At 43.0% G+C, this 14260-nt stretch overlaps 1 protein-coding gene across 1 annotated transcript in view; it reads left to right on the plus strand.

The window, feature by feature from the left end:
• Positions 1-2386: 2386 nt before the first annotated feature.
• The window catches only part of LOC116942587 (tyrosine-protein kinase Src42A-like), a 32229-nt gene continuing 20355 nt past the window's right edge, over positions 2387-14260 (plus strand). Inside the window, exons 1-2 of the mRNA XM_032954668.2 lie at positions 2387-3340; positions 14132-14253. Coding sequence (XP_032810559.2) covers positions 2970-3340; positions 14132-14253 — 493 coding nt within the window. The 5' untranslated portion in view covers positions 2387-2969. The remainder of the gene's footprint in view (positions 3341-14131; positions 14254-14260) is intronic.

Genomic DNA, 14260 nt, shown 5'->3' on the forward strand with positions numbered 1-14260 from the left:
TTTCGCAGATAATTAATCGGTGAATTGCTACATCGCAACATGGTGAGAGGTGACGGTGGCTTGGGGGAGGCCTTCATACAGCAGTTGATTGACCATGGCTGATGGTGATTTTTGTTTCGATAGGATAAACGGTACGGCCGCATTGCATGTATCTAGTTTTGGCAGTCGTGAAATGGTGGAATTGTGTTACACGTAACGCCTATTGTGCAGGCTCAGGTAGGTTTACAAATTGCGTGGCCTGTGTTCTTAAGCTCGTTGGAGTGGGATGTCTTTTGTGTTGGCTTCGTCATAACAAAATTAATGAAAATACGATTAAAAAAAATAATCTATGCCTCCAGTTTCCTGCCTGGCTCCTGGTTAGACTCCTTTCCAACCCAACAATAACTCTGCTGTTGTTAGTGGCCGCTGTCGACCGCTGGCACCATAATCGGTGGAAGAAGTTCGCAAGATAGCAACGCAGAAGAAGCGGTGGAAGTGATACATTCAGAAAACTGACACGGTTCATTTAAACAATAACTTTTCAAATGTGTGCTTCTATAATTACAATTATTTTCGCCAGATTATTTAAACTCTATAGAATATAATGCAAACAAAAACCCCACGATACATTGTTTTGGAATTCTACAGATTACTACTTTCAGTGCTCCGAGTGCAGGATTTGTGAGGCGGTTATGGAAATGAAAGCCGTCGATGATTTTCCGTTGGAGCGGAACAGGATCCCCACGAGTTGTTTTCATAATTATTATTTGGCGGCTGAACTAATCCATTGACCCATGCACATGGCCGAGATTTATACACATCCGTTAAAAATGTTTTTTTTATCCATCAGTTGTAATTTCCTACTTTATTTAAAAGCGCGTCACGAAATGTATACAAGTATTCCACCGTCAAAAAAGATGCAATTGCAATAAACATGCAAATATCAAATGTAGTCCGTTCCCGAAAATACCCGATCTTTACATCGTTTCGAACAATTTAATTACATGCCCATGTGCGTGTTTTACATTTCTGTACAGTATGTGTGTTTGTATGTATGGTGCAATCCGTTTACATATGCGTTAACAGGTCCGTTCATACGTGTTCCGACCCAGTTGGATTTTGGTAATTTAGCCCTGGCATTCCACGGGAGGCGAAATATTTATTATAGGAATGACAAGTATTTGTGTTTAGAATGATACTTAACGCAATGTTAAACACGACAAGTCATCTCACGGATGTGTCAAGCCAAGAAGTCAAACAATTAAAAAAAACACCAGAGACTAACGTACTTTTAAAAAGACATGTTACGCAAAACATAATCATTACACAGGGCAGCAGGTTGTCACAGCCATCAGTCGATGGGTTCCATTCCCTGTATGTTTTCTTCCTATCTTGCATGGTCTTTCTCCGGGTTCTCTACTTTTCTCACGTGGCTAAAAAACTGTAAAGCTCGTATTGGCCAAACTTCCCGATGCTACGGTGAAAAAGAGCGTGGCTCAATGGGCCTTAGCCAAAATAAACTGACCTGAAAATTACTCAATTCGGATTTCACAAAGCAACATCGCCCCCTACTTTAAAACTCTTGGCAAAAAGAGTTTCGAAACTCAGTCGGGCTTTCCTTGATATAACAAACGTAACAATTGTGCGAATTAAATAACATTGGTCATCTAGGTGTCAACAATTGTGGTCAAAGTCCACATCATTGATTCAGAGTTTGCCAACATTTCTCCTGAACAGTCTCTGTAGAGCTCCTTCTTATGGAGGCTTTTTTGCTAAGTGACGTGAGGCAAGCAATTTCATGGCTGCACACACTTTTTTTCTTTATAATTTGCCAAATATTTCGTGTGGCGCGTATCCACCCATCCCGTTTGGCTTAATCACTCCCAAAATTTCGCCTTTGGTCACGAAACGTTCACCCGACGCATGCAAAGAAAATAATGAAACCCAGAGAGCGAGGGTGGAGAGAAGGGATTGGTGATGGTGGGGGCAGTAAGCTAAGCTCTTTATCAACGTAGCATCGGGAAGATTGGCCAATACCAGTTTTACACTGTAGAAATAGCGTGCGGTTCGCTACGCTACGAACCCGATGACCCGAGTTCGATTCCCGCACACAGTGATGATTATCGGAACCGTTCCTGGGCCTCCCCTAGGTCAACTCAGCCTCAAATGAGTACCTGGGTGCGGTGTGTAAATATTGCCGGCCGGGGAGACAAAGGCGGTCGGGCGTGGTCAATTTCCAACCCACTCCCTCGTGTGCAGTGCCGGCTCGCTAACAGCACTTGTTAAGGCGACACGGGACATCTTTGACGTGGGGTGATGGGGGGCGCAGTTGGTGTGTAGATACGAATCCAGCTTCACCTGGATATTCCAGGTAACGTGGGCGCTTGGGCAATGAGAGAACGAGGAAACGCATAGCGCCGCTGCCCTGCGTACGCAAAAAAGGCTTATCGCCTACGTGATACAGTGAAGGACGGGTGAAGCCTAACAAAGCACCCCCCCCCCCCTACCTACCCACCTGGGCGACCTGTCTCGCATGCACGCGACTCTGGCAAAAGAAAGCTGCTAATAATAATGAAGGAGGTCGCGCCCGTCCGGTCGAGCGGGATTCCACGCGCGCGACTTCCTTCTTCCTGATCGACGCCGCGGGTTTCGCGACACGAGCGGAGGGGTCGCCGGCTTTCTCGGCAAAGCTGCGGCGTTGTCGTCAACACGACCGGCGACTTGCTCGTTCGCAAATCCGCAAGCAAACGACTACAAAAGAAAAGCAATTTTCGCTACTTTAAAAGTTTGGCATCATGGCTCCCCCCGCCCACGTCTTGAGAGAGGGAGAGCGAGCCAGCTGTGTGTAGTTGAGATAATGACGATTCGTTCGAAATGGTGAAGTTGTGTGGGTAGGCGATTGCTGCTGTCGTTTTAGGTTGTGGTTGTTGTTTTAATAGCCTCGTACAATCTTCGAAGAAGAACGGCGAAGGACCTGCTAAACGAACACCATGGCTACGTGCTTAAGATCGTGCTGCCCTTGCTGCGAATGCCTCTGGCAATTGTGTTGGCCCACGGGAAGAGATCAGACTGCCTTCCCTCCTCCAAATCAACTCCAGCATACAGCCGCACAATCGCATAGATTTCCCATTCCGGTGTTCAAGCCGCTGCCTCTCTACGTGGCCCTCTACGACTACGACGGACGAACAAACGAGGATCTGAGCTTCAAGGAGGGCGAACTCCTCGAGGTGACGGACAAGACGAACTCGGACTGGTGGTACGCGCAGAAGAAGACGGCGAGCACCAGTAACGAGCGCTACAACACCCGGGGATACATCCCTGCCAACTACGTCGCCGAGTATCAGAGCCTCGACGCAGAGCCGTGAGTCGCTTCACAAAGCAACAACCACACACACACATCACAACGCCTCCTCCTCATCGACACCCTTCCCTACTCTGTGGTCGTGACTTGTCTCGCTCGCCAACTTTTGTTGCTCGCCAACTTTTGCTGCTCCTCCTTTTGCGCTCCGCCACGGTGCGTGGCGAAACGCAAAATGCTTTTGTTGTTGTGTCGGAGAGGGGCAAACCCCGCGCGCGCAAAGCTGCTCCGCGAGAATGATGCCCTCGCGTGTCAATGCCGCCACATCCATCCATCTTCTCCGCCTTCACGTGTCCTCCCCGATGCGGGCGGTGGGAATATCGGGACGCAACGATGTTCTGGTTTTTTTTTTTAAACGCGTGCATGATGCAGCGGCAGCAGCAGCAGCAATGTGTTCAGGAGCTGAATACCCAATGTCTGAGGTCTGCTAGCCCGCGAGAGGGCTTCAGGAACCATACACATGGAAGGATTGTGGATAGGCGTCCGCGTGTACTCCTCCTCAAGACAGCCAAGCAGCGTTCCGGAAAGTACTTGTCCTGTACGGTATATAAATACGGTATATCAATATGTGACTTATAAGTCCTGCCCCACACGCCCCTGGGCAGCTGATAGGGAAGAGGGAACGATGCCCATGCTGGGGGGGAGGAGCTGGGAGCACAGGGGGAAAACGGGAGGACAATGGATGTTTGCGCTCCACGAAAAATCCATTCTGGATAGCGGGGTATACGGCTGCATTCAAACAATAATAGCAGTGCAAATTATGCCTTGTTCACACGCGGGTTTATTATTATTGTCGTATTATTGTACCGTGTAGGAAATCATTTTTTTGAAAGTTGCAACTTGTGTCTCTATGCAGAGAGACGCTCTCGCCAAAGTGATCGCTATTAGAACCCGAAATGTTTAATCGATTAACAACCTCGCATCCTATCCGCTTGGCCACAGACCCTCCACGCAGCAAAATTACGCAGATTTTTGTCGTGAGACAATTAGCCACTAAAGGCTGGTGGGTGAGGGGGTATGGGGCCGTCCATAAATGACGTCACGCACCTAGGGGGGGGGGGGTGTCAGACGATGTGTGACGATGTGTGACGAGGGGGTGGGGTTGAGAAATGTGTCCGTCGCATCAAAATGCGCAACTTTAAATAAATATGTAATTGTTATGACAACTCCTACAACATCAGAGTGCAGCGCCACATTAAATACGCACTACAATGATAATAGTTTAAAGCGATTTGAAGCATTTTTTTATATTTTGGGGGGGGAAGGGAGCAGAGCTTTGTGATGTCATATTTGAGGGGGGGGGGTCTGACTTTTTGTGACGGGGGGGGGGGGTCAAAAATCGTCCAAAATCGCGTGACGTCATTTATGGACGGCCCCTTATAGAAAAATACACACGACCTTGAATTTCACTAATAGGTGAAAGTCAGGTACTGGTGTGTACATGATCTGCTGGTAGTCGCGTGACGTTATAGGTCTTGGTTTTTTGTCAGTTGCTTAACAGCGCACCACTAAAGACGATTTAATTCAGGGCCGTTCCCCCTTCTTCTGAGTACAGTACTGCGATACGTTCTCATTCCTCCCGATGATATGTCCCAGTTTTTTGTTGTTGTGGTGGCGAACTCTAGAGACAGCTGCTGGTGCATGTAGGGAAAAAAAAACGCAATATGCCCTTGCACTCGTCTGAATGGCCACTTTTTAATAGCATTGACACCCGGCTGTAATTTTTTGTTGTCAAAACAAAAATACGAATATTTGTACAAGTGGCTCCGAAAAAAAGAAGCCTCTCCTTTAATAATCCCTGCAGTGCACACACAATGTGGAGTGCTTCGATAGACATTATTATCGTTATAATTCATTATGATTATTTTTAGCCGTGCCAGTGTTCAAGACCAAATATCAATCTTAACTGATCTCAACCGTGGCCCGAAATGAAACTCGGTGGCATTGCTTGTTAATGCCAACCCTGTCAACCATATATATCTTGATTTGAAGCTTTCGTGACTGCAGGAATCCAGTGGAACTGCTGGATTATTTTTTCCGCCTGAGGACCGCTTGTGTTGCGATCGAAACGTCGTGATATATATTTGTTCTACCTACGTGACTTTACCGAAAGAACCAAATAGTACACATATATATAGTTTGGAGGTTAATAATGAGTGCATGGCTATTGCTGGGCCTGTACTATTAACAAAGGACATCACTTTATTGTACAATAATTCACTGCAGTTCAGTGCTGCACTATATTGTCAAGTGAAATTGCGTTGTATCACACTTCATGCAAAATGTGGTGCTCTTTCAACCGCATGTAATTTACACATTTAAAAAAGTTACCAAAACATGCTCTCGGTGGTAAATGGTGGCAAAAATCACTGTTATTTACCATATACACATACTGTACTGACACGATAGAGGCATTTGCTGTTGCAAGCAAAGCTTTTTTACATTCGAGAAAAGATTACACTTCAAAAACGCCCTTACTCCATCACTTGAAATGAGTAACCTGTTTACATTATCCGCGCCGCCATTCTACTTCCTTGTTTATGTAGCACATTAATTTTAACGCAGCTTATCCCAAGCAAAGGTTTGCGTTTAACTTTGGCTCACTGAGTTATTTGCATTTTGTACAAGGCAAGGTGCATACCCTGTTTTAGGCAAACCGGATTCAATCTTGACAAAGCAATTCTTACCAGCTGCATCTAACCGAATATGCCGGTGTACATAAGTTAATCTCGAGGACTTTATTTTCCGTCCGGTGGCTCTTTACGAGAGCTCGTTAGCGCTATTTAATGATTAACACGCATGAGCGGTAATGTAACCTGGTCTCTAATGTGAACTATTTAACACGTAGGCTTTCGCGACCAATATCTAACATAATAGAGGTTTTTGGGTTAGATCGTGTAAATATATAAACGTGTCGTTGGCCCTCCAACACACCGGTGTGCTGTACTAGTGACGAATTGGCCACGTTCTGTTTACGTGACAACCCTTACTAGTTGGCTGTGTCGGGTGGTGGCGGGTTTTAACGACACATTTATATATTTACGTGATCTAACCCAACAAAACCTCTTATGAATGTGAACTATGTCCAGAGTTCCCAATGAAAATATTTTGCCAAGTCCACATCAGCAATGAGGAAGCATAAACATCCCACTCATTCGGCTAAACATTTGTAAGGCTTTGTGGCACAGCATTATACAATATTCCTCTTTTAGTCACCAATTTTCTGCTATTTCCCTGCCGATATTGATGACTATATAGTCGGTGATGTTTTGACCAGCAATGCTACTACTTCACGACACTTAGGGGAGGTCAGAGAGGCCTGCAACTCTGAAGTGGCCACCATGGCTGGCAGGTAACAAATAATCAAATACTTTAGGGATATCCGATTAAACAAATACACATGAGATACCGACCATGCTCCAACATCCGAAACTTGCATTTCATAATAATTGAACACTTTAATATAATGAATGCGTCCTGGAAATGTCTCCTTCCGTGGCATCAAAACCCATGGGGGCATCTCTAAATGTCCTCATAAAAATCTTTAACTCGACTCCCCCCCCCCCCCTTTACTGGGGTAAATACCTTTTATAGCATCCGCTGCCTTTCTACACTGAAATGCCAAAGCTACAAATGTAGAATGAATGACGTAGACTACCAGCAAACTGGGCCCCCATCTATTCAAACCCCCTCCAAGCCACCCAAAACGCGACTTGGTAAGCCACACAAACATCAGCCGTAGGAATGGCTTTGCGCTTGCTGATTATCGCTATACTCACATTCTAGGAATGTTTACTCCCCCCCACCATCCCCTCTTCCCCCTGTATATCCGCCTCCCTCCCACAAATCTAACAATGCAACGCAATGTGGTTAAAATTTTTGATTTGATGCACTTGTATTATTTTAATGATCGGTGATGCATCCTGTTGATTTGTTTTAAACCAGTTTTCTTAACCTTTTTGGCATTTATTATTTTAGATACATTTAATGGAAATATATACTGTATGCGAGAATTCGGTGAGATTCCTGATAACGTTATTTAATACTGTAGAATAGTTGGATGCAGGTAACTTGATGCTGTATGCCCCCATATTTTTAATCTATATATCTAAATCGGCTCAAGCCTCCCGTAAATCACCTGACCTGCGTGGCCACCACCACTCTGAATCTCCTCCCCTCTCCCCACCCACTATGGAAACAGATTCTGCTCCACGCAGCTTACTTCTTGCTTGTTCCTTCTCTCTCCCTACTTCCCGTCTTTCATCACCCTCTGAAGGGATAATAGGGTGATGAGAGATGACCATAAACCATCACAACTCCGGTCATCCTCGCAGCAGTGGCTTTTGGCTTGCCATCGAACAAAGACGGTCATGGCATCGCGTGCTTTCAGATGCGCTTCTGCGGCCGTCTGTAAACGCTCTTCCTTCCGATATTAGGAAGCCACTAGAGCTAGGCAAGTTAAATTTTATATTGAAAACGACTTTCTTTAGAACTGCTTTTTGTGTTGTTTGTTGTACTTGTCTGCACCTCCGATTAGTACAGTTAGCTACGTACGGTGTAAAATAATTTCAACAAGTATACAGGCATACATGCATCCCTGACATATTCGCCTGGTCATTCCTTCTTCCCATCCTCCTCCCCTTCCTGCCTGGTGCTGCTTTCTTCCAGCTGCTCATCTTGAGCTGTGTCCCTCTTTTTGGCGAATTCCTCCCCATCATCCGTACCTTGTCCCGGTTATCTTTGCCATCTCTGCCCTTTTTAACGACGACTCTACTCCCCTTTCCACGGTGTGTCGCGGGTAAAACTTTGTGTAAGGTCCAACAAAATAATCTCGCCTGTACAAGCACATTCCTGTGCATGGTCTGTATGACGGTTCATTACCTGTTCAGCTGGTTTTTGGCATCCAAAAATTGCAGGATGGAGTTCAAGTTTTACCTTCTCATGCTATGCTGTATCTATGAGAAGCTTTTAAAACATGAAAAAACCAGCAAATCTTAAAACTTAACGCTTTTTAAAACAAGAAAAGACACTACAAGTACATGTACTTTAATCATCATCACCAGCAATGATCAATCCATCTCTGAAAGCCTCTCAACCCTTTGTAATTGATACCTGTTTTTTATATAGGATCTCTCTGCAGAATAGTTAAATGACCTTTCAGGTTTAACAAAGATTTTATTCTTAACTACTGTACTCGATGTTAATGTAAGGCATGGCTTGGGATGCCCTCGTCAAAGTAGTAGATTGACAGATAGACCTGTACACATAGGTATGTAATAAATTATGAGATTTTAGCATAGGTTTGAGATCCCGAAGACTGGGGGGTGAGCAAGCGATCCTCGGCTAGATTGCCAGCGAGATCCGGGAAGGCACGGAACCTTCCATCCCCACCCCGACCTCAGGCTCTCTAAAATGATCGTGTAAGGCCTCATGGTTACTATTCAAAGTACCATCGGCCCACAGTCGTCATTGGGCTCGCGATCCCTTGGAATCTTGAGTGCGAGCATCACTTAGATCCACCGAAAACCTTCTCGGCTGTGACTAGATTGGAATGGCATTTTTTTTGTTGAGAAATGCTTCTTACTGGAATCCGGAGTTATCTCGGTCTGCCCGGATTTCCTTGTCCTGCCCGGATTTCTTTGTCCTGCAATGAATGCACCTGACCAGCCAATGAAAACCTTGAACGCTTTTGTCAAATGTCTTTAGTATGCACCATTTTACCAAACACATGCCTAAAATATACGTAAAATAGGGTACATACCTGTACATCCCAACTACGCTCACAATATTTTGAGAATTTGGTTCAAATAATCCTTCACCAACGTCATGGTTACACTTGAAAATGTATCATCATCATCAGCCATGAAATTCTATTTTTTGAGGACCTTTCCCGGCCAATGCCATCACTCATCGTCTTGAAATTTCATGATTGATCTTACTCCTGAAACTGATCAATTGATGGGTATTTATGAATTCATTGCAGAATATGAGTGCATGAGAACCACTTTTTTTCTTTATATATTGTATACAGTATATTCACATGAGACCCTCCAACCATTTGTAGCTGCCACATTCATCACGAAAATAACAATATTGAATCGAATGGCAGCCTTGAATCGTGATAATCAATAAACATAGATTCAAACAAAAAATAATCTTAGAAAAACACACCAAGATGCTTAATTATATGCATCTTACTGTACTGTATTGTTAAATACGGCTTGTAATAGAATGCAGTTATCACTAGGCGTATTTAAACAGCAGTTGCTATACACGGTACCTCTTTGGAACCTTCTGTTCTGGTTTATCTTTGGGGCCGGGAGAAGACCAATGCACTCGCCCCAGGGAGCAAGGTCCACAAATCATAAAATCAACCCAGGTGTCGATGTTATGTTATCAGGCAGGTACATAGACACACAATGGCATTTCATTCAGGGCGACAGTGAAGTTTAACCTTACTTGAGAGGTATATTTTTTTTCTATACTTGAGATTCATAACTGCCGGAATGTTACGTAATTATCAACGCTGGCTACGCCGTGCTGCACCGTTTTTCAGTACCAACAGCAAACGCTGATGGTTGCTCCTCGTGACATGTACATGTGCAGCCCGCTTGTCAATACGCCAGTGGAGGAGGGCCTCACCATACCATGCAAGCTTTCGGGGTTATTTGACCCATACTTCAATACTATTGGTCAGTACGTGTTGATGAACGTGTGCAGCGTAGACATTGGACAGCATAGTATTGTGCAACAATTAATTTTGCTGCACTTCCTGCTGCAATGCAGGGTACTACAATTAACACCGTTTGAAGTTAAAATTTGAAATAGATGTAAAACAAGGAGGGGGTTGTCCTTTCCTCTATCTTAGCACATGTTGTAAACCATACTTGGCCTAAGTTACGGCTCACACATATTTGATATGTTCATAAATAAAGCAAGTGTTGTGTCAATAATAGTTATCGTTCGAGAAATTTATTTCGCCATAAAACAGCCTATCCCACTGTCAACATGTCTCTCAAAACAAGAGACGTAATATAGTTTCATAGTTTAATTTATTTGGTATAGCCCTGTGAGCCATTCGGCTCTTGAATCGGGTGCAACCACAACAAACAAAAAAACAAAAACATGAACAAGAAAACATCTTAAAGTGACTATGTGACTGTGCAAACAGAAAATCCAGGAAAAAACATCAAAATATTCCTGAAATAGCACCGTACACCAACGCTGTGTGCAAAAATCCCAGTGGGATGCAAGTCAAACAACAACAACAACAAGAAAACTTAGATTAAGGCCATCAGTCTAACTCCGTACTACAATAAACAAAAACATGGCCAAACCAAAACAACTTTTAGAAATCACCAAAATAAAGCCATAAATGCAATGTAACAGTGATCACAGGAACTGTGACCGAATTTTTTGTTACAATAAACTACATAAATAACATGTGACACCAAACCCTAGAGCCACAGCTGGCTGCATGAGTCACTCCACAAACAACAGGAGCATCAATATTGACGACTCAGTGAAGAAAAATAAAGTTGCTTGACCGGGATACGTCGCTAGAAGGAGATGATAGCCAATGGATGAGACCGGCGATGGGATGGCAGCCGGAGGAAGGGGAGAGGACGACCAGAGCGACGGAGATGGAGCCACGAGGCCGGTTCATGCTCCGGAGAGAGATTGCTCACGGCAGCCTTCTCACCTTGAGGGATGGCGATGGCACTTGGGAGGAATGAATCCAGCAGTGGGATAGACGACGTCTGATTATGGTGATGGAAAAACATCTCTGCAGCGTGCATTTGAGTAAAAAAATGTGTTTTTGATCAATAGCGTCACCTTAATTTTGCCAGAGACGAATATAAAGACTTTTTCTTCATCTCTATATATACACAGACATGGATATATGGGTACATTTAACAATGCAAATGATCATAAACCTTTTTTTGTATAAACTTAAAGGTGTGTAATTTGGGCACGCATTATTTTGTATGCCTATATAATTTACAGCTTTTTGTCAGTCCACTGCTGGATGAAGGCCTCCCCATACCATGTCAGTCATGGCAAATTGTAGACCATACTTCACCACGTTAGTCAGTGTTGGTTAGTGATGAAGGGGAACCCAGTACATCACTCGCCACTGATGCTCGCTGTAGCCGTGAATCGAATGTAGGTTGCCAGGTTCAGTGCGCAGCGTCTTAACTGTTGTGCAAGCCACTTCCCAATGCTTTCTGAGTGAGGGTAAATGTTTGGCTTCAGTGTTGCAATCGTGATGACTGTTGAAGCGACGTGGCGGTTGAAGCATTGGCACGTGAGAGAGGGCTGCGTCACACAGTCTGGCACACAAATATTTATGTTTCGCTAATTGGGTACAAATTTGTACCAGCACAGAACATTGACGTGATGTTTTTAAAACAATATGGTCAATTATGATGGGTATTTATTTGTGTAAGCTTTGGTGCTTCTGGTAAAAAAAAAATAATAATAAAAATGTAAGTGATTTTCGCCAAGGGAAATATATATTTATTTTGTTCATGTTATAAGAATATGACATGACATTTGTAAATATTTTAACCAAAATTCCACAACAGCCATACAGAGTATCCAATGTATTAGCAAATTACTTTTCACCACTTGGCAAAGATGGTAGTTTTGCGAGCTGCCTTAATTTCTAATGTACATTCAACTTGCACGACTCTGTAATTAGTATTTCAATTGTGAATGTATAAACATGTTTTTCATTCTCATACTTTGTGGTAAAAAAAACTATAAGAATTAGTAAAATGTCTTAATACTGGGGTCCAGTATTTTAAGACAAATTTTGGGCCAGCATAGTAAAAAAAAGTCATTAAAAAGATTTACATGTACAGTGATTTGAGCATAGTAAGTGATTCATATTACGTAGTATAGTTTTTTGTGTTGAGCAATGAGGCTCATTTGCTTCAATACCTTAATCTGTTCATGAACATATTTTATGAAGTATTAAAGCTTTCGTGACTGCATAAAATTACTCATTGATTTTTCGGTAATATATTTTATTGTATTTCTACATACGTGACTTTACCGAAAAAACCAATGAGTGATATTTTATGAAATTTGCCAAATTTTCTAAGACAGGACCCTCCTGAAAGAGTCCGTGTGCTTTATAAACCTTGCTATATAAATAATGGGATCGAACGAACCGAAAATTCGCATGCTTATTTTAACCCAACGTTATTTTAAATGTTAACTTTTTGCAGAAATTGCATACAATACTGTGGTGCTCTTTGAGTTTTAATGCGCTAACCTTCATCAGCAATGAATGGATTTCAAATTAATTCCCCCCCCCCCCCCCCCATATTCAACAATGTATCTTACTCATGACCAGGATATGAATGTATGGACTTTGTGGAATAAATGCATTCAATTATGCAGTGAATCATGTGTAAGTTGATGTAAGTTGTGTGTGACAAATTCCATCCAATGACAATTCTAATAGAGATGCTCCTGTAATAAAAACCTTTCACATACAGCACAGTATATAACAAAACAAACACTGTCATTGTCTCTGGCTGTCTATTTTTGAAACCTAATACTATTAAAATTACACATGCACTTGTATTAAATTAAGCCGAGTTATTTCTCATGTTTAAATGTAAATCCAGTAAGTTGGTGACTCGGCCGCCCTGAATGCTCTAGCTATTTTTACAGTTGCTCATTTGTGTAAACTATGAACAATTTTAACTAAACATTTTATTTTTATTTTACCAGATAAGGCCTACTGAGCTATATAGCTCTTTCAGAAGCAACCTGGTGACAAGTGATAGCCCAATGACGTGGATTATCATTTGGACATTTCTAACAGCTGAATACTTTAAACACATGCTTCTAAATTTGGGGGGAAAAACCGGAGAACTCGGAGAAAAATACACACGACCACGGGGAGAACACGCAAACACCAAAATATACAGGTGTTAGGGTCTGGATCAAGCCTAGAACCTCCTGTATACGAGGCGTGGTAGTTAACATGACGTTCGACATTTCGCTCCACATGCTGGGAGCTCGAAGTTCCTGAAGAAGCTTCCAGCATGCTGCGCGAAACATCGGACATCGTGCCTGTCCAACACGCGATACAGCCCGAAAGTCCATCCGAGGGCTATGCGAGCACAATCTCGAAAACCTGTACTTAAATATGCTGAGAATTTCGCCCATAAATCGACCAGTGATCTTTTGGGTGTTCATTATTGTTGAGACTTATTAATACACGCCATTGGTACATTCTCCTGTCACATCTACTAAGTATCAGGTGTCATGAGGCTAAGAACAAACTCTTGCATAATGTATAAATGCGATTCTGTGCTTGTGTCATGATGATGTTGGTCAAAAGTGATAAGCTCACACATTCATAACTCCCCACAAGATGGTGTGAAGGTGCCTCAATGCAAACATGCCGTATACAGCCAAGTAATATACAACAACAATGTGGTTGCAGTCAGTGAATATGTATTTTCTGAAATGTGATTTTTAATTGGCAGATTTTTGCTGCCTTTGCTTTGAAGAGAAAAAAATATATAACACAAACCTCAATTGCTATTATTATCCGGTATTAAAATCAACGCAAACGACTATCACTCGCATATATACAAAGACTTAACACGAATGCACATGGAGAATACATGATTTGATGCGTTCGTCAATGTCGCTTGAAACACGAGCGGATATTTATCCGATACAAGTCTAAACGCATTGTAACCGTTATGCAGCCACTAACTCGTGATTGGCCCGTGTTTAAAACGTGTTTTTCGTCTTTTCCTGCAGATGGTTCTTTGGCGATATCAAGAGAGCAGATGCCGAAAAGTATCTGTTGGCAGACGTCAATACAACTGGCGCCTTCCTCATACGGCAGAGTGAGAGCAGAAAGACCGACTACTCACTCTCAGGTATCCC

Source organism: Petromyzon marinus, chromosome 15, assembly GCF_048934315.1.
Source record: "Petromyzon marinus isolate PM22_M1 ecotype Great Lakes invasive population chromosome 15, UKy_Petmar_22M1.pri1.0, whole genome shotgun sequence".
In the NCBI taxonomy this organism is placed as follows: Eukaryota; Metazoa; Chordata; class Hyperoartia; order Petromyzontiformes; family Petromyzontidae; genus Petromyzon; species Petromyzon marinus.